Here is a 27,807-nt window from a genome sequence, read left to right as displayed (position 1 = left end):
CGCTACGACGCGGCTCAGAGATATCGCTTGCTTCATTCATTCGCAGGACTTAATCGCCGTTTCTGCGTTAGTTCTCAGAAACACGAGTCTCCGTTCCCGAAAAGACGCGCAGAGACTTGACGCCACCTTCGTGTTAGAACGTTGCATCACTGTACAGGTTCGACCGGTACGACATTCAAAACTCTTCTGTTTCGTTCGTTCAAACGTGCAATGGCGAACCATCTGATCGCCGATCTCAAGCTCGTCTTGAAGGGCGCCGAGCAAGTGGCCAAAGCCATGTGCGAGCACGGCTCCTCGGAGCTCCGACAATCGTGGCACAACTCAAGCGTGCGCACTGTGGCGAAGAAGGTTTCCATGGACGTCGAGGAAGTGGTCAGCAATGCTGTGGCCAATCCTCAGAGTGCGGGGGTGAGTGCACGCTTTGCCTTGCGATCAACAGGTCGCGTCGCCGGACAGAAAACGTGATCCGATGCTAACGGCTGTTCGAGATGAGCAACCTACGCTAGTGCAAAGATTTGGCGATGATTGTAGTAATGCCCGCATCCAGAAGCCGAAAAATCGTAAATGTGATTGTTTCACGTATAGCTGGTGAAATAATGTGGCCGTTGGTGTGATAAACTTGCCTCGATCCACATAGAACGATGAGTGAAAAAAGCCTACAAGAATGTGCGAAGCAGCTTTTCCATTGTGTGTCAAAGGCGTTGGTGCCGCTGCGCGTGCATTGTACGCTAATAACGTGCGTACTCAAGAGTTAAGTCAGCGTACGACGCATGCGCAGAGGCTACAGATTCAAAGCTTCCAGTACTTTGTCCTAAGAAAGCCTAGTGTATCTTCCACTGGTCTTGCCAAAACGAAACTTCCAAACACGTGAGCAGCGGGTTATAACTTTGGCAAAGTTCTATTTGGCGTTGCATAAGTGGTTGCCAGACTGGAAGGGTGGTTGTTGCCAGACTGCCGCTAACTTTGGCAGAAAAGTTTTTTACTGTAGTGGCTTCTCCGCAAGAGTTTGGTGCTATCCGCGGTGCACTTCTTGGCTGAAAATTTTTCTCCTGTAGTTGTGGCTTCTCCGTAAGAGTTTGGTGCTATCCGCGGTGAATTTTGCGAGTGCATGAGCGACGCTGGCCGTTTTAATTAACGGAATGGACCGAGCCTAGCAGAAGTCGAGCGCGGCGCTGCCGTGCAATTAAGAGGCCGTTTCAATTCCGTTTTAATTAACGGAATATACCGCGCCTAGCAGAAGTTGAGCGCGGCGCTGCCGTGCAATTAAGAGGCCGTTTCAATTCCGTTTTAATTAACGGAATATACCGCGCCTAGCAGAAGTCGAGCGCGGCGCTGCCGTGCAATTAAGAGGCCGTTTTAATTAACGGAATGAACCTCCCATTACAGAAGTCGAGGCGCGTTCTCTTGCTGTGTGCGCAGCTGTGCGATTAAGATATCGCGTCTCAGTATTAGGGATTACGGGGAAAACTGATTAGAGTCGCAGGAGGGGATGCGCTGCCCCCCTTCCCCCTTACTTTTCTTTTTTCTCTCTCAGCTGATCGTGTCGCGTCGACCGCGCGCTACGATGGGGGAAGTTTTCAGCCAAGAAGTGCACCGCGGATAGCACCAAATTCTTACGGAGAAGCCACAACTACAGGAAAAAAATTTTCTGCGAAATTTAGCGGCAGTCTGGCAACAAGCACCCCAAAGTCTGGCAACAAATTTATGCAACGCCAAATATAACCTTGCCATAACTTTGACATCGGTGTTCAGGAAAGTGAACACACCTAGAGTGCTTCTTGAAGCGTCCCCGTAGAATGCAGCCCCCGTTCATTTTTAGTCCTTCATTACAGTAGCTGGCACGACTTAGCACAGTAGCGTGCTATTCTGAACAGCTGTCATTTTAAAGGTGCTCACTGCATTGTTCACTATTTGTGCAGCTAGGGCATACACCTTCCCAGCTGCTTAAACATTGAATACCGCAGACAGCATTGTTGCTATTATCACAGGAAGCAAAGACCGCTTCAAGGTACCAAGAATTGATATACAACGGCAGCATTCCATATCCCAGCTTTTCCTGGTACATTGTTGGTATACGACTGTGTTCCAGGGAAGACTACAATCACCGAAGGTCCCAACAGTATAACTGGTAAAGCTCAATTCTTATACCTCATATAGACAACTCACAATGTTGAATTTGGGTGGAGCTTTTTATCCACGGCAGAGGCCTTACATGGGAGAGAGGACAGGTTAAAACGGTGAAACAGCTAACCTCTTCAGAAGCACAAAGTTATGTGTGAATTATTTGCGTAGTAAACAGGAGAAGGCACAACATATACCTATGCAGGTGTTCCAACACAGCTCGATTGCACGGGAAGGGGTCACCAATACTGGTAAGGGTGAACCTGGGACAGTAGGCTTGAGATGAATTTCTCTGGCTAGCTACTTTGTGCTCGGGAAAGAGTAATTAGAGTATTTATGCGATAGGATGCGATTACTCCAAAGAAAACAAATACCTAATCTATGAAGCTTTCAACATACTACAGCCCAATAAATAGAAACAATGAAACGCGATGAAGATGTGTGCTGAGTGCGGCTGTCAGTGCCTGTCCTCATCGTCTTTTTTTGTCCTTGTCTGCTTTTAGCGCTGTAGTATTTCGTAATTATGTACAGACACACCCAACTTGCCACTTCGATGAATAAACCGTATAAAGCACCCTATTCACAAGCCAACCTTATCCTTGTGTCGTGTTAAGTTTCTGGACATTCCGCATGCATTATAAGGGCACAAAAATTGTTGCAAGGTAAAAAATGACTACGAAATCGGTTTGTGAATACCGGCCTACTTTGTTTTTCAGGCGCACTAAAAGCATGACACCAACAAGGAAAATGTGAGATAAGAATAAGGTTGTTTCATGAATATGGGCCTAACAAAGCAGTTAGACATAGATTAAAATAAGTTTTGCTGGTGAAATACGCTGCAACGAAGTGGTGAGAATTTGTTGTTTAAGGAGATCTGACTTCATTGGGGCATGCTATCTTTGAACTGCTCTCGCACATCACCCTTCCCTTGGTGATCATCATCTACAATTGATAGCGAAAGAGAGAGAGCTAGAAGTGCATAAAACAGCCGCTGAGAAAGTTCGTTGCTGTCATAAGTTCCCTTGTTGAAGCATTAGCTCCATAAACGTTCCCATAAACAAGTTCTTTTTTTCTTTAAGCTTCCATCTTCTCTTTAACTGCTGTATAGTTGAAATATTACAGTTGAGTACCCCACAAACTCGTTTCTCCATCTCTCCTTGCAGTTGGAAGCTGCAAAAGCCGTCTCCGAGACCGTGCAGAGGTTATCCATGATACCCGAGGGCATCAAGCAGTTTTCGGTGGAGGCACTCCAGCAGGCACGTCGGCAAGACAGCCACGCAGCGGAAGGGCCCCGAAAGCTATCTTGGGATGGCTTAGAAGATGAAACGCACCTAAATTACACGCCGCCACGCTCCACAGCGCAAGTCTCCACAGACCACAGTAAGCATGTTGAGAGCATGAGCGTGGCGGCTGGAACTGGGCTGGAAACGCCCACCGCATACATCCGCGCCCGTGTAACACCCGGTCCAACTGCAATAGGTGTCACTTCGTCAGCTCTGGACAGTCCCCTTTCGCCGCCAAAGCCAAGTGAGATGACCGAACAAAAGCAAGGTAGCCAGTTGAGACAGCAGCAACCTGCCTCATTTGGGAGCGCGCCATCAAAACTACGTTTCTCAACTCCAAGGCACAAGCCAATGGTGAGTTAGTGCTGTGCACATTAATATGTACACAGCTATTAAAAGAAATGGTTCAAAGCAGAATCGCACTGATCTCATGCGCTGCGAGAAACGGTTTAAGTGAGGCTTTCAGGTCCACTGTGCTGCCATGTTCAAATGATAATGTCACTTGCACCAACGAGATGGTCTCTTCCCAATTTCCATGTCAGTGACGACACCTCTTGTGGCGCAGTCCAAGCACCACCAACTGTGACATCAAAACCTGTCATACGCCACTCAGGAAAAGCTTCTTGTGGATAAACTCTTCAGCATCTTGCAAGACAAAGGAAAAACTTAACCCTCCGAATGTTGAATTTCTCTTATAAAAACTTTCCCAGATGGTCAAATGACTTTAGTGTTGTTTTTGAATGTACCGATTGTGTAAAGTCGGGAAAAATTTTTTTTTAAATAATAAAGAACAGCTTTCTTGGTGTTATCATTGCTCAGAATTGCAGAAAGTTCCATAGTATTTCAGAGCGTGGTATTCCATAAAACTTGGGTCAGCGCACAGTGCCCTATTATCATCTGCACACGTAACACACGTCTCCATAATCCCATCGAAGCGGCGAGTTGTGCTGGTGAACACGCTACATCTCTGCATGTGGCTGCCTTGGGCAGAGTAAGCACGGTAATCAAGAAGAACGAGAATGCTTTTTGAGTGACGGTGATAAACAAGCCAAGGGCACCGCCAATAACGGTGTAAATCAACTTCCAATGCCCTAGCAAAGGAGTGCCAATAAAAGTAAAAATCAAATTTTTTTCGGGGGGAGGGGGGGGGGGGGGCACGCCACCATTGCAATCACAGGACAAAACCTAAACCAAGAAAAGGCAGTACCCATCGGCGTTGCTGCACACCATGCGACACGCCGACGTTAGAAATCAGTACTGTTTATCTCTGTAAGAAGGTTGTACAATCATTTGTAACACTTATTGTAAGTTCTAATTGGTGGCAGCACCTTCCAGTGGGCATGCATCGTCATTGCGATGCAAAAATTTTAAGTAGATGGTCAAACGCGTGCTCATAGGGCAAAGACATTGCAACACAAAAAACCACATGTATGGCGAAAATGTTCAAAGAGTTAATCAACACTACACAGTAGCATAAAGACACCAAGGAAGCTTCATGCTACGATTGCATGTTACGTTCTGGTAAATAGCAGCCTTCGTTTTCATGAAAGATCCTTTTGAAGAGCAACCTCAACAACATAAGCTAGGCAGTCTGCGCAACTGAACCACAAGACCTTCCCTGCTCGACAGAGCGAATATCATGTCCGATGAGTTACATAAAAGAATGGATGTTGAAGTGATGATTGTGATTTTTTGTGGTCATTTTGATCAAAGAAAAATCAGGAGTTTGTTTGCTATAACAGTGTAATTTACATCGGTAAACTCCTGGTCAAGTATCTTTAGGGGTGACATCTGGATTTTTTTTGTTATATCGAAGCAGCGTTGTTGTATCAGACCCAGAGCGCTGTTATTCCTTTTTTTTACTGTGGCTAAATGATCACAGTACATGCTCCGTAAGAGTGTTTATTCACGTAAGTACTATTTCACTTTGCGACTTGACTGACATTTCCAATTTCTTTTACAGCTGACCGAGCACTCTAAAGCCACGAGAGTGCCAGCATCAAGAGTTGGAAGGCTCATGTCATATGGAGGTAAAAACTTAATAATTATATCTTTTCAGTATACAAAGGTTTGCATACGTCACGGATATAGAACTTTATGGCGGAACACCAGCCGTCGTATCCTTTTATGTGCTCATTATATTCATACACTAATAGGTATAGTTCGAATCAGGAAAACACAAAAGTCAGCAAATCTTATGACAGCACATGGAGAAATAATTGATTAGTGAAGGCTTTAGTTAAATTTTATTCAAGTGTGTTCATTTCACGTCCTTGTTCATTAACTCTGCATAGCTCACACATTCACTCTCACACTAAGGATGCAGCACCGATTTGTCAGACACTTACCCTATAGTTTAACTTCGACATCAAGCACCATGTTGAGAGCTGAATGAGCAAGCTGAACATCCAGTCTTTCCTTGTTAACACTTGTGATAAATTCAACTGCTTCTCTGCATTAGCTGCATGTTAAAGTGCAGTCGTCATTCGCAGGTAACCTAGATGAACAAAAATTTTCACATCACCCCCAAAACCAAACAACCACTTCGATAAAAGCATTTTGCGGGCGCTTTACTTTGCTTTCATCAATAGTCATTTAATCTACTGCATGGAATCGTGGGCCTGGACTTATGATTCTTATCTGGATCCCCTTCGAAGGCTACAAAAGCGTGCCATAAGAATAATAAGCACAGTAAGTACAACGAGCCAAGCCGGCCGTTATTCCGATCGCTAAAAATACTACCCTTCGATCTTTTGCGTGACTATAAGATGACCGTTCGGGTTAATAGTACTGTAAAATACAATAGCCCATTTGATGTCTCGTTATTTTATTCCTCTTCCGGCCCTACCAGAAGCCTGACGTTCGGTAACTTTAACTTGGCGCCAAGAAATAACGTTTATGGTGAGAGATTAATGCAATTCACAGGGATAAAGATCTGGAATATTTTGCCCACTGAATTGAAGACATCATACAATGCTGCGGTAAAACTAAAAAATCAATTCTTGAGCAAGCTGTAAATGCTTCTTTTTCTCTTTGGTGGTAAGCACTTAGATTTGTATAAATATACGTTGGTGAATCTTGTAAACCTAGCATTTTTTTCCTTCTAACTAAAACTTGTGATAGTTTGATGTTCTTTATGTATTTTAATTGATGTTTTTGGGTGTGTCCACGAAGTTATCTGTCATAACTTTTTGTATGCGCACATGCAGTTTTGTTTGGTGTGACCAGATTGTTTAAGAAGAGAAAGACTTCTCTACTCTGTATATGTGTATATTTACGGTGTCTGTATAGCTACATATGCATTATGTGTAATTGATATTTCACGCTTCTGTCCATTACTTATCTCATTGGACCCTACACTAGCCTCAGGCTATGGGTCCAATCAGTGTTTGTAAACTTCATGTGACAAATGATAGTAAACGTTCAATCAATCAAACCAGCGCACTTATGCACCTTTTGGTGGAGCGTGACACCTCCTTCAAAATATATTTCTCAAATGCCTGTCTTTCTATTTATATATATTACACCGCTCCCTCTCTATGATCTTATATCTCCAAAATTGGATTCTTAAGTAAACGCCTGCGCACAAGACATGCCAAGGGTCCAGAAAACTGGACTCACTGCCATAACTCTGGCGCCGTTACACTTGAAGAACGGTGACTCATACCAAGGTTTTTAACAGCGAGACTGTTGTAGCTAGCCGTAGCTTTTCCAGTGTCGCAATAAACTATCATCATCATCATGCCAGTGCGCGCTCTTTCCGTTGTCGTCATCTTCGCTAACAAATGCGCTTTGGCGCGCTCTCCCATTGCAGTGATTTCTCCTTCGTGGTGTGTAATTAGTTGAATGGCCGAGGAGGAGGGAAGAAAAAGGGATAAAAACAGAGAAGAGGGCGTAGAAGGGGAGAGAGGAAAGAGATGGAAGAAGTGGGAAATAGATAAATAGGGGGAAAACGGGAGGGGAACGTTGCATGAAATCACGTAACGCTAGTCGTGTGACATAATACGACCGAACAATAGTGACGTGACGTGTTGCCGCTAAACCCGTGTCTTTTAAGAGAGGGAGGGACTTGGGTTTTGGGAGGGCAGTTTCTTCCTCAGGAATGCGAGCAGTCGCTCCACTGTTGCTTTCCAGCCTCGCGCCACTAGCGAAAGCTACCTTCGCTGCAACCTCAGTTTTCGCGCCATTAGTCCTGAGCTGTCCCACTTCTTTTTTTCCCCAGAAGTCAAGCTCATCTCCTCTACAGTTCAATCATATGCTCACTAAAAACTCTTTTGTGACTTTTTTCTATTTTTGTCAAAGGAATGGTCACATAGATTGTAACTAGCCTATAATCTATGTTTTTTAGGTTTATCTCGTATTACACTCAAACCTTGATATAGCGAACACAAATATAACGAATTAAGTAAAGAATGGTTTTGTCATAGACAGTGTTGCAAAACTATGTCTATAACGAAATTTCGGATATAATGAAATTATCTTTGTAACATACGTGACTTTGTTTTAACGAGGTTTGCATTCTAACTTACGCTTTCTTTGCAGCAGAGTTCATTCATTCCAGTTTCATTTTGCCCCCTCTTCTTTGTTGCAACCACAATTAGGTCTCGCTGCCGGGCTAGGCCTGGGTGCGCTGGCGGAGGTAACCCGACGAACCCTGGGCATGACGGACCCCAAGACAGCCATAGGTTCTGCCGTGTTGAGTGCCGACAACCCGTTCCTGACCGAAGCTAACATCAGCCGCATTGTTGACACACTCTGCAAAGTTCGTGGAGCTGCCCTCAAGATTGGTCAGATACTCAGTATTCAGGGTGGGTGCTGCTATGTTTCTTTTTTAACGGTGAAGCTGTCTTAGTCTACACCAGATAATTGTCATCATAGTAAAGGTATGGTAGGGGTGCCGTAAAATTCTGAGCAAGCCTGCACTCCCTTGCGGCCTAGCCAGTGGGCAGGGGACAGGAGAAAAGAAATTGATCCTTTAAGTACTGCTAAACAAACTTCTTCCCCTGAGTGTTATGTAGTATCAGTAGAGTAATATTGTGGAAGTTGCTTTGCATACTTTTTTTTTTCATTCTTTCAGACAGTACGCTGGTCAGTCCACAAATTCAGGCAATATTCGAGCGTGTCCGACACTCGGCCGACTTCATGCCAGAATGGCAAATGGAGGTGAGTTGGAAAGAGTGTTCGTCGGGCTGCGACACGGCTACAACTATTTCAGCTTACTTGCAATTGCTTCTGTAAATCTCTGCTTCAGTATTTTCAGGTTAATTTTTCATTGGTGCCTCCCTTGCCAACACAGGCAATTTTTTTTTTCATGTCTGCATCGACCTAATCAATAAACATATACTTTTATATAAGCTAGATGTCAATATTCGATGCTCAGTCAAGGTATTATCATCATTGTCAGATCAATTGTTTTTTTTCTTTTAAAGGTAGACAAAATTGCTTGCATAAATTATTTAGAAGCTTAAAGCTTCAACTTCATGTTCTTTGTGCTTTGTTATTTTTTCTTTTTTTTAAAGATCTGGGTCATAAAATTAGGTGTGGTTGCCAACATTTTTTAAACTGTTGTGTTGTTTCGAATGTATTGTTGCGAAGATTGTAAAAAGGAGCGCTAAAGGTTCCTGAACACAGTTGCCAAGCTCAAGGATGTCAAAAAGAATAAATGTTCAACGACAGGGTACCTTCTGCTGATCACTATGTCAGATTAGTATTTGTACATCTCGAGTAATCATTGCTTAATGTAAACACGAGATCTGCATTTCCTTTCATACTGCTCACATTTGTACACAATTGTTCAGTAAAGTTATGTTCGAGCATTTCTGGATTTCCTCGTGTCCAGAGGGTGATGGTGCAAGAACTGGGACCTGACTGGGAATCCAAAGTCGCCTCATTTGAGCGCAAGCCATTCGCAGCAGCCTCCATCGGCCAGGTTCATCTAGCGACCCTGCACGACGGTAAGGAAGTGGCAGTCAAAATTCAGGTATGCTGTCTTTAATTTTTTTTGTTATTATTTCCATATGAAATGCCTTTCCTCGTTTGACCCACTTTCTGTAGTATGCTGTAATGGTGTGTCATAACTTTTGACCAAATTTAATCGTGTGCAGAGACAGCGATTGCTAGAGTGCTTGTTCGGAGTTTAGAAGTGTTCTAAATGAACAATTAAGCATATAAAAGCTGCGTGTAACTCCTTGTAAAGGTAGTTTCACTGCAATAACGGGTGCTGTACCGTGTTAGTTACAAATGGGCCATTATTTTAGTCAAAACAAAACCAAAACAAAGCAATAAACAGGGCCACAAGTTCGTTCGAAGCCCGCATGCAGGAAGACTAGGCAAATTTCTGTACTACTCATCATTCCCCTAGTTGCTGAATGATCGCAGTGCCCGAGTCCCCTCTAGTTAATTTCAGGAAGCTCTACGGTGACATCATCACAGAACATAGCTGGCTTTTCAAAGGTGGGGCTAATCACGAAGGCCATGCAAAGCCAGGTTGGGTGCAGAAAGCTTGCAATGCCTCCGATTTTGTAGCCTGTGCAGGAAGTGCTCGAAGGGAGTCGAGCGAGCATCAAGGTGAATGCACGAAGGACCCTACAAGCTTTTTGATAATTTTATTTGCGCATTGCACAAATAAGTGCTGCTTTACTTATTGTGAGACTACTATCACAGTTATACTTTCATGCCTCGAGCACGGAGTTGTCGAACTGCTGGCTGTATGATGGGTCAAGTTGCCTAGTGTCACCTAATGCCAGCTATTCAATATTATTACAGTAGCACTGTACTCATTCAGCTTCAGTCGAATCGCCACATATGCGCTTATTCTTAATTGCCATGCCCATGTTCGGGCCTGATTGGTTGATAACTTGTGTAGCTCTCAATATTAAGACCACCTTGAATGCCTGCTTGATTTCCCTTTTTTTTCCTGCAGTAACTTATATTATAGACAGTATGGGCGTAGTTCGCCACGGTAGAGCAGTGGGTGCTCGGCTGCTGACCCGAAAGACACGTCTTCGATCCCGGCCGTGGCGGTTGCATTTCGGTGGAGGGGAAGTGGCAGAGGCCCGTGTTCTGTACTATGTCAGCGCATGTTAAGGAGCACCAGACAGTCAAAATTTTCGGAGCCCTCCACTACGGCCCCTCTCATAATCATATGGTGTTTTTGAGCTGTAAAACCTAAGGAATTTATTATTAAACGATAGGCTTGCACGAATAGTGACTTTCAGGTTCGAAGGGACTTTGGCCGAATAAATTCGAATCGAATTCGAACAGTACATATCTCATGTTATAAAGGAAAATAGACATGTTTGTAATGACCTGACAAATTGGCACAATATGTATTGAATCGAGGCCTCTACAAATGCCTTGTTTTTTTGGCTCCTAGGAAGTGGAAAGAACTTTGAATAGTAGTGGGATTTGATTTTTCATAGAATGCAAGTAAACACGACCTGTAAAACATGTTATGTTTTATTATTTACTATACTTAGACCATATCAGCCGATATAAGAAGGTTTTAAACGTCAAAAATGATGAATCGATGTGTGGGCGATATGTTGTTAACATTGAAGTGGGGCTTTGCGAATGCGGATTTCCAATGATTAGGTGTTCTCGTCATCATCATCATCATCATCATCAGCCTGACTACATCTACTGCAGGACAAAGGCCTCTCCCATGTTCCACCAGTTAACCCGGTCCTGTGTTTGCTGCTGCCAATTGATACCCGCAGACTTCTTAATCTCATCTGTCCACCTAACCTTCTGTCTCACCCTAACTTGCTTGCCTTCTCTGGGAATTCAGTCAGTTACCCTTAATGACCAGCGGTTATTCTGTCTACGCGCTACATGCCCGGCCCATGTCCATTTTCTCTTCTTGATTTCAACTATGATGTCCTTAACCCCCGTCTGTTCCCTAATCCACTCTGCTCTCTTTTTGTCTTTTATGGTTACACCTACCATTTTTCTTTGCATTGCTCGCTGCGTCCTCCTAAATTTAAGCTGAACCCTCTTTGTAAGTCTCCAGGTTTCTGCTCCGTAGCTAAGTACCGGCAAGGTAGAGCTGTTATATACCTTCCTCTTAAGGGATAGTGGCAATCTACCTGTCATAATTTGAGAGTGCTTGCCAAATGTGCTCCACCCCATTCTTATTCTTCCAGTTACTTCAATCTCGTGGTTCGGCTCCGCGGTTATGACCTGCCCTAAGTAGACATAGTCTTTTACAACTTGAAGTGCACTATTACCTATCTCGAAGCGCTGCTCTCTTCCGAGGTTGTTGCACATTACTTTCGTTTTCTGCAGATTAATTTTAAAACCCACCTTTCTGCTCTCCTTGTCTAACTCCGTAATCATGAGTTGCAATTCGTCCCCTGAGTTACGCAGCAATGCAATGTCATCAGCGAAGCGCAGGTTACTAAGGTACTCTCCATTAACTCTTATCCCTAGCTGTTTCCATTCTAGGCTTCTCAAAACCTCCTGTAGGCATGCGGTAAATAGCATTGGGGAGATTGTGTCCCCCTGCCTTACACCCTTCTTGATTGGTATTCTATTGCTCTCTTTATGAAGCACTATGGTAGCAGATGATCCTCTATAGATTTCTTCCAGGATGTTTATATATACTTCATAGACGCCCTGATTTCGCAGTGTGTGCATGACGGCTGATATTTCTACTGAATCAAACGCCTTCTCGTAATCTATGAAGGCTATGTATAGTGGTTGGTTATATTCTGAGCATTTCTCAATTACCTGATTGATAGTATGAATGTAGTCAATTGTTGAGTAGTCTGTTCCAAATTCTGCTTGTTCCTTTGGTTGATTGAATTCTAATGTTTTCTTTACTCTGTTAGCAATTACTTTTGTAAATAGCTTGTATACTACAGAGAGCAAGCTGATCGGCCTGTAATTTTTCAAGCCCTTGTCATCTCCTTTCTTATGTATTAAGATGATGTTAGCATTCTTCCAAGACTTTGGTACTCTTCCCATCAGCAGGCACCTCGTAAACAGGGTGGCTAGTTTTTCTAACACAATCTGTCCTCCATCTTTCAGCAGATCTGATGTTACCTGATCCTCACCAGCAGCTTTGCCTCTTTGCATGCACTCCAAAGCTTTTCTGACTTCTTCTATCATTACTGGCGGGGTGTCATCTGGGTTACTGCTAGTTCTTATAGTATTAAAGTCGTGGTTGTCCCGGCTACTGTACAGATCTCTGTAAAACTCCTCCGCTATTTTAACGATCCTATCCATATTGGTAGTTATTTTGCCTTCTTTGTTCCTTAGTGCATACATCCGATTTTTGCCTATCCCAAGATTCCTCTTCACTGCTTTGACGCTTCCTCTTTTTTTTTTTTTTCTGAGCGTGTTAAATTCTCTCCATGTTATACCGTCTTGCATCGCATACCTTACACCTATTAATCAACTTTGAAAGCTCTGCCAGTTCTATTTTGTCTGTTGTACTTGAGACTTTCATGATTTGACACTTTTTAATTAGATTCTTCGTTTCCCGGGAAAGCTTGCCAGTGTCCTGTCTAATTACCCTACCTCCAAGTTCCACTGCACACTCCGTAATGATACTCGTCAGATTATTATTCATTGTACATTTACGTTAAAGTTGGTTTCCTCACTAAGAGCCGAGTACCTGTTCTGAAGCGAGACTCTGAATTCCTGTACTTTCCCTCTCAGTGCTAGCTCATTGATTGGCTTCTTGCGTATCAGTTTCTGTTGTTCCTTCTTCAAGTCTAGGCGAATTCGAGACCGTACCATTCTATGGTCACTACATCGTACCTTGCCAACCACTTCCACATCCTGCACGATGCCTGGGTGTGCACTCATTATAAAGTCTATTTCGTTCTTATTTTCGCCATTAGGGCTCCTCCATGTCCACTTGTAGTTTTCTCGTTTTGGTAGGAGGTATTCAAAATACGTAAATTATTGCGTTCTGCGAATTTCACTAGTAGCTCTCCTCTGGCGTTCCTAGTGCCGATACCATAATCTCCTACTGCCTGGTCTCCAGCCTGCTTCTTCCCTACCTTTGCATTAAAGTCTCCCACCAGTATAGTATACTGCGTTTTTACCTTACTCATTGCCGATTCCGCGTCTTCATAGAAGCTTTCACCTGAAGCGTCATCATAGCTGGATGCGTGCGCGTATGCCTGAACCACCTTCATCTTGTATATTTTATTCAGTTTAATTACGATACCTACCACACTTTCATTAATGCTATATCATTCCTCTATGTTGCCAGCTATGTTTCTGTGAATTAGAAGCCCCACTCCCAGTTCTCTTCTGTCAGCCAAGCCCCTATAGCAAAGAACGTGCCCATTCCGTAGCACCGTATAGGCCTCATCTGTCCTCCTAACCTCACTGAGCCCTATTATATCCCATTTAATGCCCTCTAGCTTCTCGAATAGTACAGCTAGACTTCCCTCACTAGATAAGGTTCTAGCGTTAAATGTTGCAAAGTTCAGGTTCCAATGGCGGCCTCTACGGATCCAGAGATTCTTAGCACCCTCTGCTGTGTTGCAGATCTGACCGCCGCCGTCGTCACTTGCTTCGCAGCTGCTGGGGACTGAGGGCCGCGAGTTATTTGACGTATGCATGTGGGAGGTAGTGGCCAGATACTGCACCAGGGTGGCCAATCCTTCTTTGGTGAGGGAGTGCGTTCCCGGCGGTGATTACCGGTGAGGCCGCACCCCAGGCCTCTTAATGCAGTTCCATCACCACGCGGATTTTTTTTTTTAATCCGGTTAAGAACTGCGCAGCACCAGGATTTGAACCACGGACCTTTTGCATGCGAGGCGGATGCTTTAACCACTACGCCATCGCCGCACTAGGTGTTCTCATGGCTTAGCAACCCTTTGGTGCAGTGAAATTACCTTTACAAAAAGTTAAACGCGATTGAATACACAAGTATTTGCTCATTTCGAAGCTTGTGCGAATATTCGGATGCTTCGAATATTTGAACGAATAGTTGAGTATTCAAATTTGCTTCGATTTGAATATAAATTATTGAATATTTTCGAAGTATTCGCAATGAACGAATAAGTGTATAATAGTTTGCAGGCTACCGCCTGTAAAAATGGTTTCACTGCAATATAGAAGGGCTAAACAGTAAAAACATTTACTCAAAAAAACGAGTAAGTGTAAAATAATATGTAGGCCACCGCTTGTAAAGGTGGTTTCACTGCAATGTAGGAGTGCTAAACAGTGAAAACATTTACGAAAAAAATTTGCTTTCCCGTGAAGCCCCCCTTCAAGTTTAAAGGGGCCCTGCAACACTAACTGAACATCGTCAGAAAACGCTGCCGATCGGTAGTCGAGGCTACCAAGAACACATTAGGCAAATATTGTAGCACAGCACGTGGCCTGTAATTGACAATAAATTTTCAAAGCTAAATATTGCTTTCTTCCCTCGGCAAATGACACTAAACAAGCTCACAAATCACTTGTCACAGCCAAGAAGGAATATACGGCTCTGGTCACAGGCATTGGCGATTAAGCATGGTGCACGCGTTGTTACCGGGGCCGCCGCTTGTCCACGAGTACGTGCGTGATCGCACTAAGAAGTCGCATATTCTAAAAAAAAAAGAAATGCTGAAGGTCACGAGGTGCGTGTGGAGTATTTTCTTTCGACGTGCCATTCCTCTCTGCTTAGCTTCTTGCTATTTCGTCAAGACGAGAAGAGATAATGCAATCGCAGTGTGCAACAAATTTTTGGAACTCTGCTCGTAGTGGACTGATTCTAGAAACTTTGCGGCAGTAAATTTGTGAGGCAACAAGCATGTTTACTGGCTCCGTGGCTACTTGAAAAATGTTGCAGGGCCCCATTAAAGTAACATGTTATTATCAAATCAATTCTTCATTTTATTAAGCTTATTATGCCGACCTATATGATACAAGTATAATAAATTTTGAAACATTAAGTATCTTAGAGGTTATTACTAGCATCCTACCGAAACTACTACTCAAGGTTGTTTCGACTTCCTTTGAACAAAAATATAAATGGCATTTGCATAGAGTCTTTATCAATTCAAAAGAAATATTGTGCAGGTTAGCTGGGTCATGGTGAATATTCTCTTTTTTTTTATATGTCATACATACCATTCAAATTTGATTCGAAATTATTCAATAAAAACCACTGTTCGCTTCAAACTAAAAATTCACTATTCGCACAAGCCTACTCATTTGGAATACTTTGAAAATTTCAACAATTTAAACTCGAATTGAAGCAAATTCAAATACTGTCTTATTTGAAGCATTGGAATATTCACACAAGCCTGTTAAATTACTGTATAGTTGTATTATTATTATTGTTGACGGCATTTTTTTTCTTGTTTTTGTTTTTTCACCTTGTCTCATCTTCGCTTGAGGGATGTGTAGATGAGATGACTTCATATTAACTTAAATGGGAGAAGTGAGCAACATCCGAAATAAGATTTGCTGTTTGCTTTACAGTATCCCGGTGTTGCCCAAGGAATCAATAGTGACATCAACAACCTCATGGCCATCCTCAAATACTGGGACATTATACCGAAAGGTAAGACAAGGCGAAAATAGGGACAGCTGGACAAAGTGATGTGATAACACAAAGAGTAAATAGCTTCTTGCATAGAGAGGTAGAAATTAGGGAACGAAGCACTCTATAATTGTACCCACTTTTATTCTGTCCACGTCCTACGCACTGGTCATCGACTGTAAAAAAAAAAATGCATGGCTGATACCTCTGTCACAGCAATCGGTAAAAGACGAAAGTGAAATGTGTCGTCAGAGAGATAGACGAGTGCTTATATTGCTTTTTTCTGTGCAAGGGCGAACGAATGAATGCTATGGCAACAAATTGTAATGTCATGCGAAGAATGGCAAACAGCTCGAAACTTCCAGCATGCTGCTCAAGCAGAAAAGAAGCATGAAAAGAGCATACACAGGATGATCTCGAAGAACTGTCACAGATCGACATTTAAAGCATGCTGCTCGAACACAAAGAAGGACGCACAAAATGAATGCCCAGGCGCACACAGGATCAGTATGAACATAAAATAATATCTGGGGTTTAATGTCCCAAAAACCACCACATGATTAGGAGAGACGCCTTAGTGCAGGCCTCCGTGAATATAAACCACTCTGGGGTTCCTTGACGTGCACCTAAATCTAAGTGCAGAGGTGAGCGCGAGCGTAGCAATTGCCACAGTTGGTACTTTATTATGTGTGAGCAACTTCGGTCATATTCTCTAAGTGGCAGTACGGGTCCCAGTGGCTGCTAAAAAAATTGCTTCCAAGAAGTAGGCAAGTGCTTTCAAAGTCATTGCATATTATGTTCCATTGTCCAATATATATTGGACAAATTCCACATTGCTGGGTCTCAGGAGGAGAAATTTTTCACCCTAAAGTTCCACAACGCATAATTTTTCGCCACTAGCTCCCGTTCCGGTGCGAAATTTTCTTTTGGTGTGATCAAGTGGATTTTGTATATCACTTCCAATGGAATCACTTCCAATGGAACAGTCTTCTAATTTTTATAGAAGCCAACCTGAGAATATTAAATCTCTGCTCTCCTCCTATTCCCAATCCCAATTTCAAATATATACTATCGCCGCATTACAGTAAAAGCGCATTAATTGGAACTTACGGCTAATTCAAACTAATGCCACGATTCTGGCATGGTCTTGTGTATTTCTATGAGGGAAAGCTCCCCGATAATGAGAACCTGTCAGTACCCACAGCAGTTCCTTTGAACTGTTAGCTCTAGGCATTCATTGCTCCTTGCAGAAGTCAGCCAAGAGTGATCATAATGTGCTGTAAAACCCAACCAAACCACATTTAATAGAGGTGCAAAACATTGAAACAGCAATATTTCTCAGCAAATGAGAATTCTAATGCTGCGCTAGAGCTTATTGGCAAGCAATGCTCGTGGAGTTGCGACAGAAGAAACGAAGCATATGCAAATTACTGATTACTTAATTTTTTGTATTATTGTGTTCACTCTGCCATGTAAATAATGTCTTTTGAAGCATAAATAGCGTCACGTATTATGACATTAAGGCTTACTGCTCAAATGAATACATGTAGGTGCTTGTTTCTGGCGTATCACTGACTGATCAATTAGCTCTTTTAACTGTTAGAGCTTCGTGCACTTAACTTACGAGATCACCTGCCACGAACATGTGGGAGTGCCCGATTCGTAATAACAAGTCTAGAGATGGCTTTTTTGGGTTCTGCCCGCGCAGTGCGGTGCGACGTACGTTCATGCTAGTGTCGGCCTGCTGATTTGAATTTCGTTTCATTCGAACAGTTTTATAGTCCCCATACGTGACTAGCCTTGTAACTCTGCTATATCTACAGGCACTGGTCACGGCTAGATGTTCACAAAGATGCTTTGGTACTTCTCTACTTGCACAGGCATGTACATTGACAATGTTGTGGCCGTGGCGCGCCGGGAACTTGCCTGGGAAGTCGACTACTTGCGGGAAGCCGAGTGTGCAAAAAAGTTCAAGTACGTGCTCAGCTCATGCTCTCAATATTTTCTTCCTAATTTTCAGACTAATATGAAACAAGAGGACAAAGGACAAAAACCTTGTTAGTTGTGCCATAACCTTTTAAATCCGATATGTTCCTAGGAAACTGGTGGAGCCATATCCTGAGTATTACGTCCCGGACGTCATCGACGAATTGTCGACGGCCCAGGTGTACACAACAGAGTTGATCTCGGGGACCCCTGTCGACAAGCTCGTCGACGCTTCGCAGGAACTGAGGAACCGGGCAAGTTGTCAACTTGCTGATCTTTACTCGTTTGTGTCTATTTTCTTCTACTCAAATAAACGTAGACCAAGGAGTCGTTATTTCACTTGGTTACTGGTAAGTTTTTGCGAATGGTGCATGTTAAGTTCGAGGCTAATAGTAACTTTGGTCAAATAATTTCTAATCGAATTCAAGTAGTATATATCATATATGAAGAAAAATGGGAGTGTTTGTCCTGACCCGGCTAACGTGCAAAATATTGAAAACAAGGCTTGTGCAGTTTCTGGGGCATATAAGGTGGTATAACAAGCCTTTGAAAATGACAAATCAGTGTGAGGGCAATACGTTCAATTAACCTTGAAATAAAACAGTAAGGATTTTCTTTGGATGGGTGTTTTCCTGGCATAGCATCTCTTCACAGCAGTGAAACCACTTTTACAAAAGATTACGTGCGAATTAATATATTGTTACGTGATTTCGGCTGACTGAAACAGGGCATAGTGGGATATACCCAAAAAAAAATGCCTCAGACTGAGAGTGAAGAAGTGGACGTTGTGGGTGAGCTGCATTGAGGCTGTAGACTGACTACTGTTATTTTCCACGTAACATTCTGGTGGAAGTGCTGGGTACTCTTCTGACAACGGAGCTACGCAGTGGACGCCTCCTTAACTTTGCTACCATGGCTCCGGGTGAGGATACGGCTTGGCCACCTACCTCAGCAACGACAGCAACCCGGTACGTCGCCCTAACGCAACCCCGTGATCCCGGTACTTTTACTGGAGAGGAAAACACGAATGTGGACAAGTGGCTTAGTATGTATGAGCGCGTCAGCAAGCAATATGGCTGGGACCCAACCGTTATGCTTGCAAATGTCATTTTCTATCTTGACAAGACCCCTCGCATCTGGTTTGAGACCCATGAGCACGAAATCACAAGCTGGGAAATGTTTAAACAACAGCTCCGCGACCTCTTTGGCAACCCATTTGGTCAAGAGCTTGATGCCCAAAAGCAATTGGCCGTACGTACACAGACGTCCACTGAGCCCTACTTGACTTATATTCAAGACGTGTTAGCATTGTGTCAAAGGGGCGATCCCAACATGACTGAGGCCGACAAGATTTCGCAAGTTTTAAAAGGAATCGCCGACGATCCGTTCAGCCTGCTTGTATTTACCAACGTAACGACCATCGACGCCGTGATCAAAGAGTGTCGCCATCTCGAGCAGGCAAAGAGTCGACGCATTTTGCAGCAGTTACAGCGCCTACCCAACACCGCGGCAACATCGTCTTGCGAAGCCACTCCCTGTCATCCGTCTACGACCGAAGACGTGACGCGCATCATCCAACGTGAACTCGAGGCCGCTTACCCGGCTGCCAACAAACCGACGTTGCCCGACGCCTCAACGCCAGCTGTCGCCTTGATCCAGGCTGTTGTCCGTCAGGAATTCGCTAACCTTGGTATCCTGTCCACTGCACCTACCCTGCATAATACTGGTCCCTCGATAGCTTCTGTGAACATGAGACGTCGCCGTCCGTACTCTATTCGAACCAGGAACCCGTCTGAATGGCAAACAGCTGATGATAAGCCAATCTGCTTCCGCTGTGGTCGCGCAGGACACATCGCTCGTTACTGCCGCAGCCAATGGCCATCTATGTCTTCTGGCTCGTACCCCGCTTACAGTAACTCATTCCATCCACCAAACCACCGTTATCCGACCCGCACTGAGTCTACAGCATTTACTGCTCCTGAGGACTACAGCCACGCTGTCCCGTCGTCACCACCGCCTCAAAGCCGCCCTTCTCGTTCAAATATGCGTCGCTGCTCTCCCTTGCCATCATTTAACCACCGCGTGTCCCCGGAAAACTAGGCTGCGCAGCTTCTGGAGGTGAAGTCAAGTGCCCTGTCGACCTTACCCAAAAATCCTCTGTTGCCCTTACGTTTGAACCGGAACACCCTAGAAGTATATGTTGATGGCACACCTGTTGAAGCTTTGATAGATACGGGCGCTCACGTCTGTATTATGAGTTTGCGTTTTCGTCATCGCATGAAGAAGGTCCTCACGCCCCCCTTGACCAGTGTTGTCCAAGTTGCAGATGGCGCAACAGTCCCTGTCGTCGGTATGTGCACAGCTCAACTTACCGTAGCCGGACATCAAATGGTCGTCCTTTTTACCGTGCTTGCAACATGTCCCCACGACCTCATACTAGGCCTCGATTTTCTTGCCGCCAATTCTGCTCTGATTGATTGCTCCACTGGTGTGCTCCGCCTAGAACTGCCACAAATCAGTGACGCCCCATACCAACCTACATGTCGATTACAATGCAGCGACTTTGTTCACCTGCCCTCCAAAACTGTGACATACATCGATTTTCTGTGCTCACCAGCTGTGCCCGACGGTGACTATTACGCTACACCTCTCACCGACGTACTCCTTGTGCACAATGTTGCAGTGCCCTATACGGTGCTCAGCATCACAGATAACAAAACTTGTCTACCACTTGTAAATTTCGGCTACATGAATCATGTGCTTCCACAAGGCATTTTCGTGGCCCACCTGTGTCCGTTGCTCGATTCACAAATTGAAGTGCTTGCCTTAGACACCCTTGTTTCACCGCAGCGTACATCACTCGCAAGACATTTGGGTAGCCGTCAAATTGTAGACATGATCGCCACTGATCTTCCGCCTCCGCAAGTTGAAGCCCTACAACATCTTCTCGAGGCCTACCAGGATATTTTTTATTTTGGCGACCGACCTCTAGGGCAGACGTCCTTTGTCCGGCATCGCATACACACAGGTGATGCCAACCCTGTTCACCGCCGTCCCTACAGAGTGTCTGCTTTTGAGCAGAGCATAATTCAGAAGGAGGTGAACAAGATGCTAGCGAAGGACATTATTGAACCATCCTCCAGTCCCTGGGCATCTCCGGTGGTATTAGTTAAAAAGAAGGACGGATCGTGGCGATTTTGTGTGAACTATCGCCACCTTAACAACATCACCAAGAAAGATGCATACCCTCTGCCCCACATTGACGACGCCCTTGATTGCCTCCATGGTGCCGCCTACTTTTCTTCCATCGATCTTCGTTCTGGTTATTGGCAGATTGCCGTGGACCCCATGAACCGAGAGAAGACGGCTTTTGTAACACCCGATGGCCTCTACCAATTCAAAGTCATGCCTTTCGGCCTATGTATTGCCCCCGCCACCTTTGAAAGAATGATGGACTTCCTGCTCCATGGATTCAAGTGGTCTACGTGTCTTTGTTATCTGGATGACGTGATCGTGTTAGCTCCCACTTTTGAAGTGCACCTTGAGAGACTGTCGAAAATTCTTTATGTAATCCGTCTCGCCAGCCTTCAGCTGAATTCATCCAAGTGCCGGTTTGGTCGCCGTCGCATTACAATACTTGGACATATTGTTGACGCTTACCGCGTACAGCCTGACCCAGAAAAAGTTCGAGCTGTGAAGGACTTTCCTGTGCCAAAAACTGGCAAAGATGTCCGCAGCTTTGTGGGGCTCTGCTCCTATTTTCGGCGGTTCATCAAGAACTTCGCGGAAAAATCTCGGCCCCTAACAGATTTACTCAAACCAGATAAGACGTATACCTGGGGTCCCTCGCAAGCAGCAGAATTCTCCGACCTGACCACTTTGCTCACTTCTCCTGTGCTGGCTTACTTCGACCCTACGGCACCGACCGAAGTCCGCATCGATGCCAGCGGTTACGAAATAGGCGCTGTGTTGGCTCAGCGACAACGTGGGCCGCATCGCGTGATAGCTTATGCCAGCAGGCTGCTATCCCCCTCGGAGCGTAATTATTCCATCACAAAGCATGAATGCCTAGCACTGGTGTGGGCAGTCGCGAAATTTCGCCCTTACTTATACGGCCGACCATTTATAGTTCTCACCGACCACCACGCTCTTTGCTGGCTCGCCTCCCTCAAAGATCCCACAGGTCGTCTCGCCCGCTGGGCACTCCGCCTCCAGGAGTGTTCTTACACCGTAGTGTATAAATCAGGAAAACTGCACAAAGATGTGGATTGTCTGTCACGCTACCCTGTGGCCGACTGCGATCCTACGAGCACTGATTATGTGAGTTGCATCCTTTCCATATCCCAGCTGCTTCACCTCGGGGACGAGCAGCGTCGCGATCCGGATATCAGCCGCCTAATACAACAGCTCGAATCTTCACCGCAAGACCCTTCTGTTCGCATGTTTACCTTAAAGGACCACACCTTATATCGGCGTAATTTATCGCCCAATGGTCACGATCTACTTCTGGTCATACCAAAGCACCTGCGCTCCACAGTCCTACGCGAGCTCCATGACGCGCCAACCACCGGTCACCTTGGTGTCTCTCGCACATATGACCGTGTGCGCCGCCGCTTCTACTGGTCTGGCCTTTCACGCTCTGTACGTCGTTATGTCAATGCTTGTGAAATTTGCCAGTGTCGCAAAAAGCCGTCCGGACTCCCTTCCGGATATCTTCAGCTCATCGACATCCCATCAAAGCCATTCTTCCGTGTTGGTTTGGACCTTCTCGGTCCCTTCCCAACATCCGCCTTTGGAAACAAGGGGGTCGTGGTGGCTACGGATTACGCGACCCGTTACGCAGTTACGCGAGCCATGCCAACAAGCTGCACTACAGACGTCGCTGATTTTCTACTACGCATTCTCATTTTAGTGCATGGAGCCCCTCGTCAACTGCTGACAGACCGAGGCCGTACGTTCCTTTCGAAAGTGGTTGAAGATATCCTGCGTTCCTGCTCTATCCAACATAAGCTCACGACATCGTACCATCCCCAGACAAACGGGCTTACAGAACGTTTAAACCGCACCCTGACAGACATGCTATCGAAACACGTCTCGGCCAACCATCGTGATTGGGACCTTGCACTACCCTACGTGACGTTCGCATACAATTCCTCCCGGCATGACAATGCTGGGTACTCGCCATTTTACCTTCTGTTTGGACGTGAACCAACATTGCCGTTGGATACCTTCCTACCAGCCGCTGCGCAGTCTACTTCTGAATAAGCACGAGACGCTATTACCCGAGCTGACCATGCTCGTCAGCTTGCCCGCAGCAGATTAAAATGGCGTCCCAAGACTCGCAGAAGCATCGTTACGACGAGCGACATCACGACGAACACTTTCCAACAGGTTCCCTCGTTTTTCTTTGGTCCCCTACACGACATGCAGGCCTTTCAGAAAAACTTCTCTCTCGTTTCACGGGCCCATACCGCGTGCTTAGACGAGTGACCGACACTACATATGAAATTGACCCTGATAATCCATCAACCTCTTCTACTCTGCTGTCAAGGGACATCGTCCACGTATCAAGGCTCAAGCGTTACCACACTGCTCCTGCTGTGGCCCTGTAAACTCGCCGGGTCGGCGCTTTTGCTGCCGGGGGTCGCGTTGCGTGATTTCGGCTGACTGAAACAGGTCATTGCGGGATATGCCCAAAAAAAGGTGCCTCAGACTGAGAGTAAAGAAGTGGACGTTGTCGGTGAGCTGCGTTGAGGCTGTAGACTGACTACTGTTATTTTCCACGTAACAATATGAAAAGTGCCTTCACGGCTTAGCATTTTTCTGGTGCAGTGAAAGCACCTTTTCAGGGAGTTACATGCGGATTAACATTGTTTATTTGTTCATTTCAAAAAATCCGAAATATTCAACAATTTTAATTTAGATCGAAGCGAATTCGAGTGTAGTAATATTCGTTCGAATATTTGAAACATTGGAATATTCGCACAAGCCTAGTTATTAGTAGAAAATGTTCGTTGAAAACGAAAATTCTGGCTGATCTCATGCAAGGTAAAAATTGGCGTTACACGGAACAGTTAGTAAGAAGCTGGTTACACTGTATTATTTGACCTTAAGCTAAGCATTGCTCTAGTTATAGTTGCCAGTGTGTGCATTGCCTGTATGGGCTCCGCAGGTTATGCCTAAATAAGCACATCGTCAAGAACATTCAGGGTGATGAAGGTTACAATTAACATTGCATCAGAGTGCGCAGTCCCAAGCCTTGTATCGAGGCTCATAACCTTGGATGCACTGCCTAGATTTTGCAAGATGGACAATGGCAAATATGAAAATGACATATATAGTCATGCATTCAGACCTCATGTCATGCAATCACTGCTACCAATAAACCCATATCTATATTCAACAACTGTTCATCTTCGTTATGACTTTAGCACATTGACTTAAGGTGATGTGGCTGCTTTTGCTGGAACGCTCAAAAACTGTTGAACTATCGGTTATAACAAGGTGATTAAAAATAGTAGTCCTGTAATTGATGCAGTTTTGTGAATTTTGGTTTATTTTGGGATACACGTAGTGAAAGCATTTTTGTGTCAGATGCTATTTCCTGACGATGAGGCTAGACCATCAGTTTAACTTTAACTAGAAGCATCAGTCAAGTGAGGGTGCACTGTAAATATGTCAACATGAGCGTAAAAATTAAAGTGTGCCTCCTCCTCCTGTTGATATCTCCCTGCAGGTTTGCTATGGCCTGTTGAAATTGTGCCTGCTAGAGCTGTACGACTTCAACTTTATGCAGACAGACCCCAACTGGTCAAATTTCTTCTACAATGGTGACACCGACCAGGCAAGCAGTTCTCGCTACTTATGCGTTATTCCAGTGTGAATGTTGAGGAAGATGTGTGAAGAAAAAAAGAAGGATGATAGAGTGGGGTTCTAATCTTCGGCTCCGGCTGTGGCTCTTAATGAATCCTCATTAAACATAGTAAGCCAATGCTAAATAAAAAACAAAAGAAAACAATCAAGCCTTCTTGTATATAGCTTATACTAGCACATATTTAGGTTTCGCATGAACAGTTAATGATGCTTCTGCATGTGGCTTTGCGATACATCTTGCCTTTGACTTCTAAAGGCTTGCCTTTCACCAACCGATTGTAGTGTATTTGCCACATAATGTGCGCAAGCTATTTGCAAAGGAACTGGCGCTTGCTTGTTTGACTTGTGCAACACTGAAGCAATAGTTTGCCACTGTTCTGCAAATATTTTCCGACTTTCACGTTGTAGTTCTGACTGCTGTAGGTTGGCAAAGCACTTGGACGTGGAATAATGTGCAAGTCGACTTGAAGTGATTTGATGCACAAAAAGGCACCCTGAAAGATGATGCAACTGTTTTAACATGAGCAAACATTCTTCCAAACTCTGTTAATTTTTTTTATGTTGATTATATTGCCTGCGAGAGAATGAGAATCAATACACTTTTTCAGTTTCACACCAATAACGTCACCGCCGGCACGCAAACACGATCTCGCTAATTTCAGAGCAGTACTTTCTCGCGCTTCAGTCTAGGCTGCGGAGTTGAACATTCTGAGTTTTGCTCCAGCCTTCCTTAGCACAGTGTCATAAACGAAATGGGCGTGGTTCAGCCCTTGTGTTAGGCCTAGTATTGGCAGTCAAGTAAGATTGTGTCCCAACGTTTTTCGTGGAACTTGTGGTGGTCATCGAAAGTCCTTTGATGCGAATCGGGGTGCGCAGCTCATGCTTCTCGACTTCGGGGCATGCCGGGAATACGACAAAAGCTTTGTGGACAAGTACATGCGGGTGATCAAGGCCGCAGCTGACCGCGACGAGTCCAAGGTGCTCGAATACTCCACGGATCTTGGCTTCCTCACGGGCTACGAAGCCAAGGTAGGCCCTCACCATATATGTTTTCACATACAGCAAAAAGCAGCCCTTGGAACCAATCAAGATGAAGCGAGAGCAGTTTGGTGTCCACGTGACTTGGATAACACAAACAAAACGTTGGAAGCACTATCTTTTTGTAGCATAGATAGCATGACCTTTTACAAATGATCGGGTGTCAGAAACCACCCTTTTTTAAACTTCTGACTCATTTTGCAGATCTCGTTTTGTTTCAGCAAAAGTTCCCGGATTTCTCATTTGTGACCACGTAACGGCTTTTGCTTTTAGTTCCAAGTCTTTTTAAACTCAGCAGCAATAAGAGCTAAAGGATTTCGTGCTTAAAAATTGCGACTTTTATTGAACTGGATAGAATGAAACTTCTGGACTCATCAGCTTTGAGATAGTGTGTGTAACTCACAGCTGCTGCATCTTCAAATTATATCACACATAAAGGACAGCCTATACTCCAGCAAGAAGTTTTCAAACTATTTGTCATGTGTACATTTACACTAAATGTTTCCAGTATAATTAGTATATCGCAAAATATTGAACTGTCCAATGGTTCACTACTGTAGTCACATTAAGTAAAGGAAAAATAGTTCGTACAAATGATCGCTTTCCATTTTCTCAGAAAAAAAAAAAAAGTTCTGTAAACTATGTTTTCGGAAGTTTTGTAGCAGCAAAACTTATTGTTGAATGTAGTGAGCAACAAAATACATAGTGCAATCTGCTCTTTTTCCTGCATTATGTGTCAGCTTGCCATAATTGTTAACCAATATGCACTTTGTCTGTGAATAAGTTATCATTGTTTATTCACTAATCATTAATGCGTATGGAACCACTTGCTTCAGGTGACCACATAGTTTATGAAGTAATCCAAGTTACTCGTAAATAGTGCTGTTTGAAACAGCAAAGCATGATGCCTTCACCATGCTTCTGCCGAGTTTGTTTTCAAATGTTCGATTTGTGTGTATATGTATATCATTGTGCGTGAGGTAATCGAACACCCATTATGCAGGTGTGCATAATGCCAGTCTTTGGCAATAACTACCGTAAGTTACTGATTACTGATAACAGGCTATTGCCAAGAAGTTACCTTTTCATGAAACTTTGATCTCAATCTCATTGATTTTTTCGTTTGGTTATCTCGCAACTGCAACATCTACTATTTGCAACGCAACATTACTCCATTTAGTTCTAAAATGCAGGTAGGTGGTTTCATGTAACAAATAATGACATCTTAAAAATAAATGAAAATTTAAAAAATTGTATAAAGATGTAACCCAAGCAGATGATACTAATGTATGCGCATTATCAAAGAAAAAAGGGTGATCACTTTTTTCTGTTAACATTAAAGTAAAATAAAATCGATGTATCATGTTTGCACTTGTAATTTTTTCATTACTGTTCTTACTATAACTGAATAATAATGTTGACTGATCAGCAGGCAGTAACTGTCGTTGTATATCAGGTTACTTTGTCGAAACTTGCAAGTGCAACAATGTTACTTTTTGCCCGCATCGGATCCGCGACTGATTATCAATCCTGACAAATTATGCGTTTCCACACGCGCAGGTGATGCAGAAGGCGCACGTAGACGCAGTCATGATTCTGGGCGAAGCGTTCTCCAGGGACGGCCCCTTCAACTTCGGAATGCAAGACACGACGCGCCGGATTCAGAATTTGGTGCCCGTGATGCTGCAGCACCGGCTCACGCCGCCGCCCGAAGAGACGTACTCGCTGCACCGGAAGCTCTCTGGCATATTCCTGCTATGCGCCAAGTTGCGCGCCGACATCAACTGCAAGGAACTGTTTGACGAGACCTACGCTCGATACCGATTCCAGAGCTGATGCATTGTACATAGGCAATTAGTAACAGTTTGACAGCGCTAGGGTGGTGTTAAGGATTATTTTTCATGAGGTTCAGTGACTGGCATGTTCTAACGTTGCAATCAAGTACAGAATGTGTTTAATTGTGATCATTTGTTACGAGCATTCACTCAATAAGACGATTTTTCATTTTTC

General features: G+C 44.2%; 1 protein-coding gene across 3 annotated transcripts; it reads left to right on the top strand.

Moving 5' to 3' along the window:
- The first annotated feature begins 72 nt into the window (after positions 1 to 72).
- On the top strand, positions 73 to 27,807 carry Coq8 (ubiquinone biosynthesis protein COQ8, mitochondrial). 3 transcript variants are annotated; one of them, XM_037418957.2, is made up of 13 exons: positions 73 to 408; positions 3,285 to 3,501; positions 3,601 to 3,758; positions 5,368 to 5,434; positions 8,006 to 8,212; positions 8,482 to 8,567; positions 9,244 to 9,384; positions 15,840 to 15,921; positions 17,781 to 17,874; positions 17,999 to 18,140; positions 24,623 to 24,730; positions 25,636 to 25,788; positions 27,358 to 27,807. In XM_037418957.2, the coding sequence occupies exons 1-13, from the start codon at positions 211 to 213 to the stop codon at positions 27,631 to 27,633; spliced, it is 1,929 nt and encodes a 642-aa protein (XP_037274854.2). In that variant the 5' UTR covers positions 73 to 210; the 3' UTR covers positions 27,634 to 27,807. The 3 variants fall into 3 exon arrangements, with proteins under 3 accessions (XP_037274854.2, XP_075722313.1, XP_075722314.1); XM_075866198.1 differs by having other exon boundaries at positions 3,285 to 3,758; XM_075866199.1 differs by lacking the exon at positions 73 to 408 and adding an exon at positions 2,026 to 2,128 and having other exon boundaries at positions 3,285 to 3,758.

Source organism: Rhipicephalus microplus, chromosome 6 (assembly GCF_043290135.1).
Source record: "Rhipicephalus microplus isolate Deutch F79 chromosome 6, USDA_Rmic, whole genome shotgun sequence".
In the NCBI taxonomy this organism is placed as follows: Eukaryota; Metazoa; Arthropoda; class Arachnida; order Ixodida; family Ixodidae; genus Rhipicephalus; species Rhipicephalus microplus.
The sequence above is the reverse complement of the archived record's forward strand: the minus strand, read 5'-3'. Positions and strand labels throughout refer to the sequence as shown.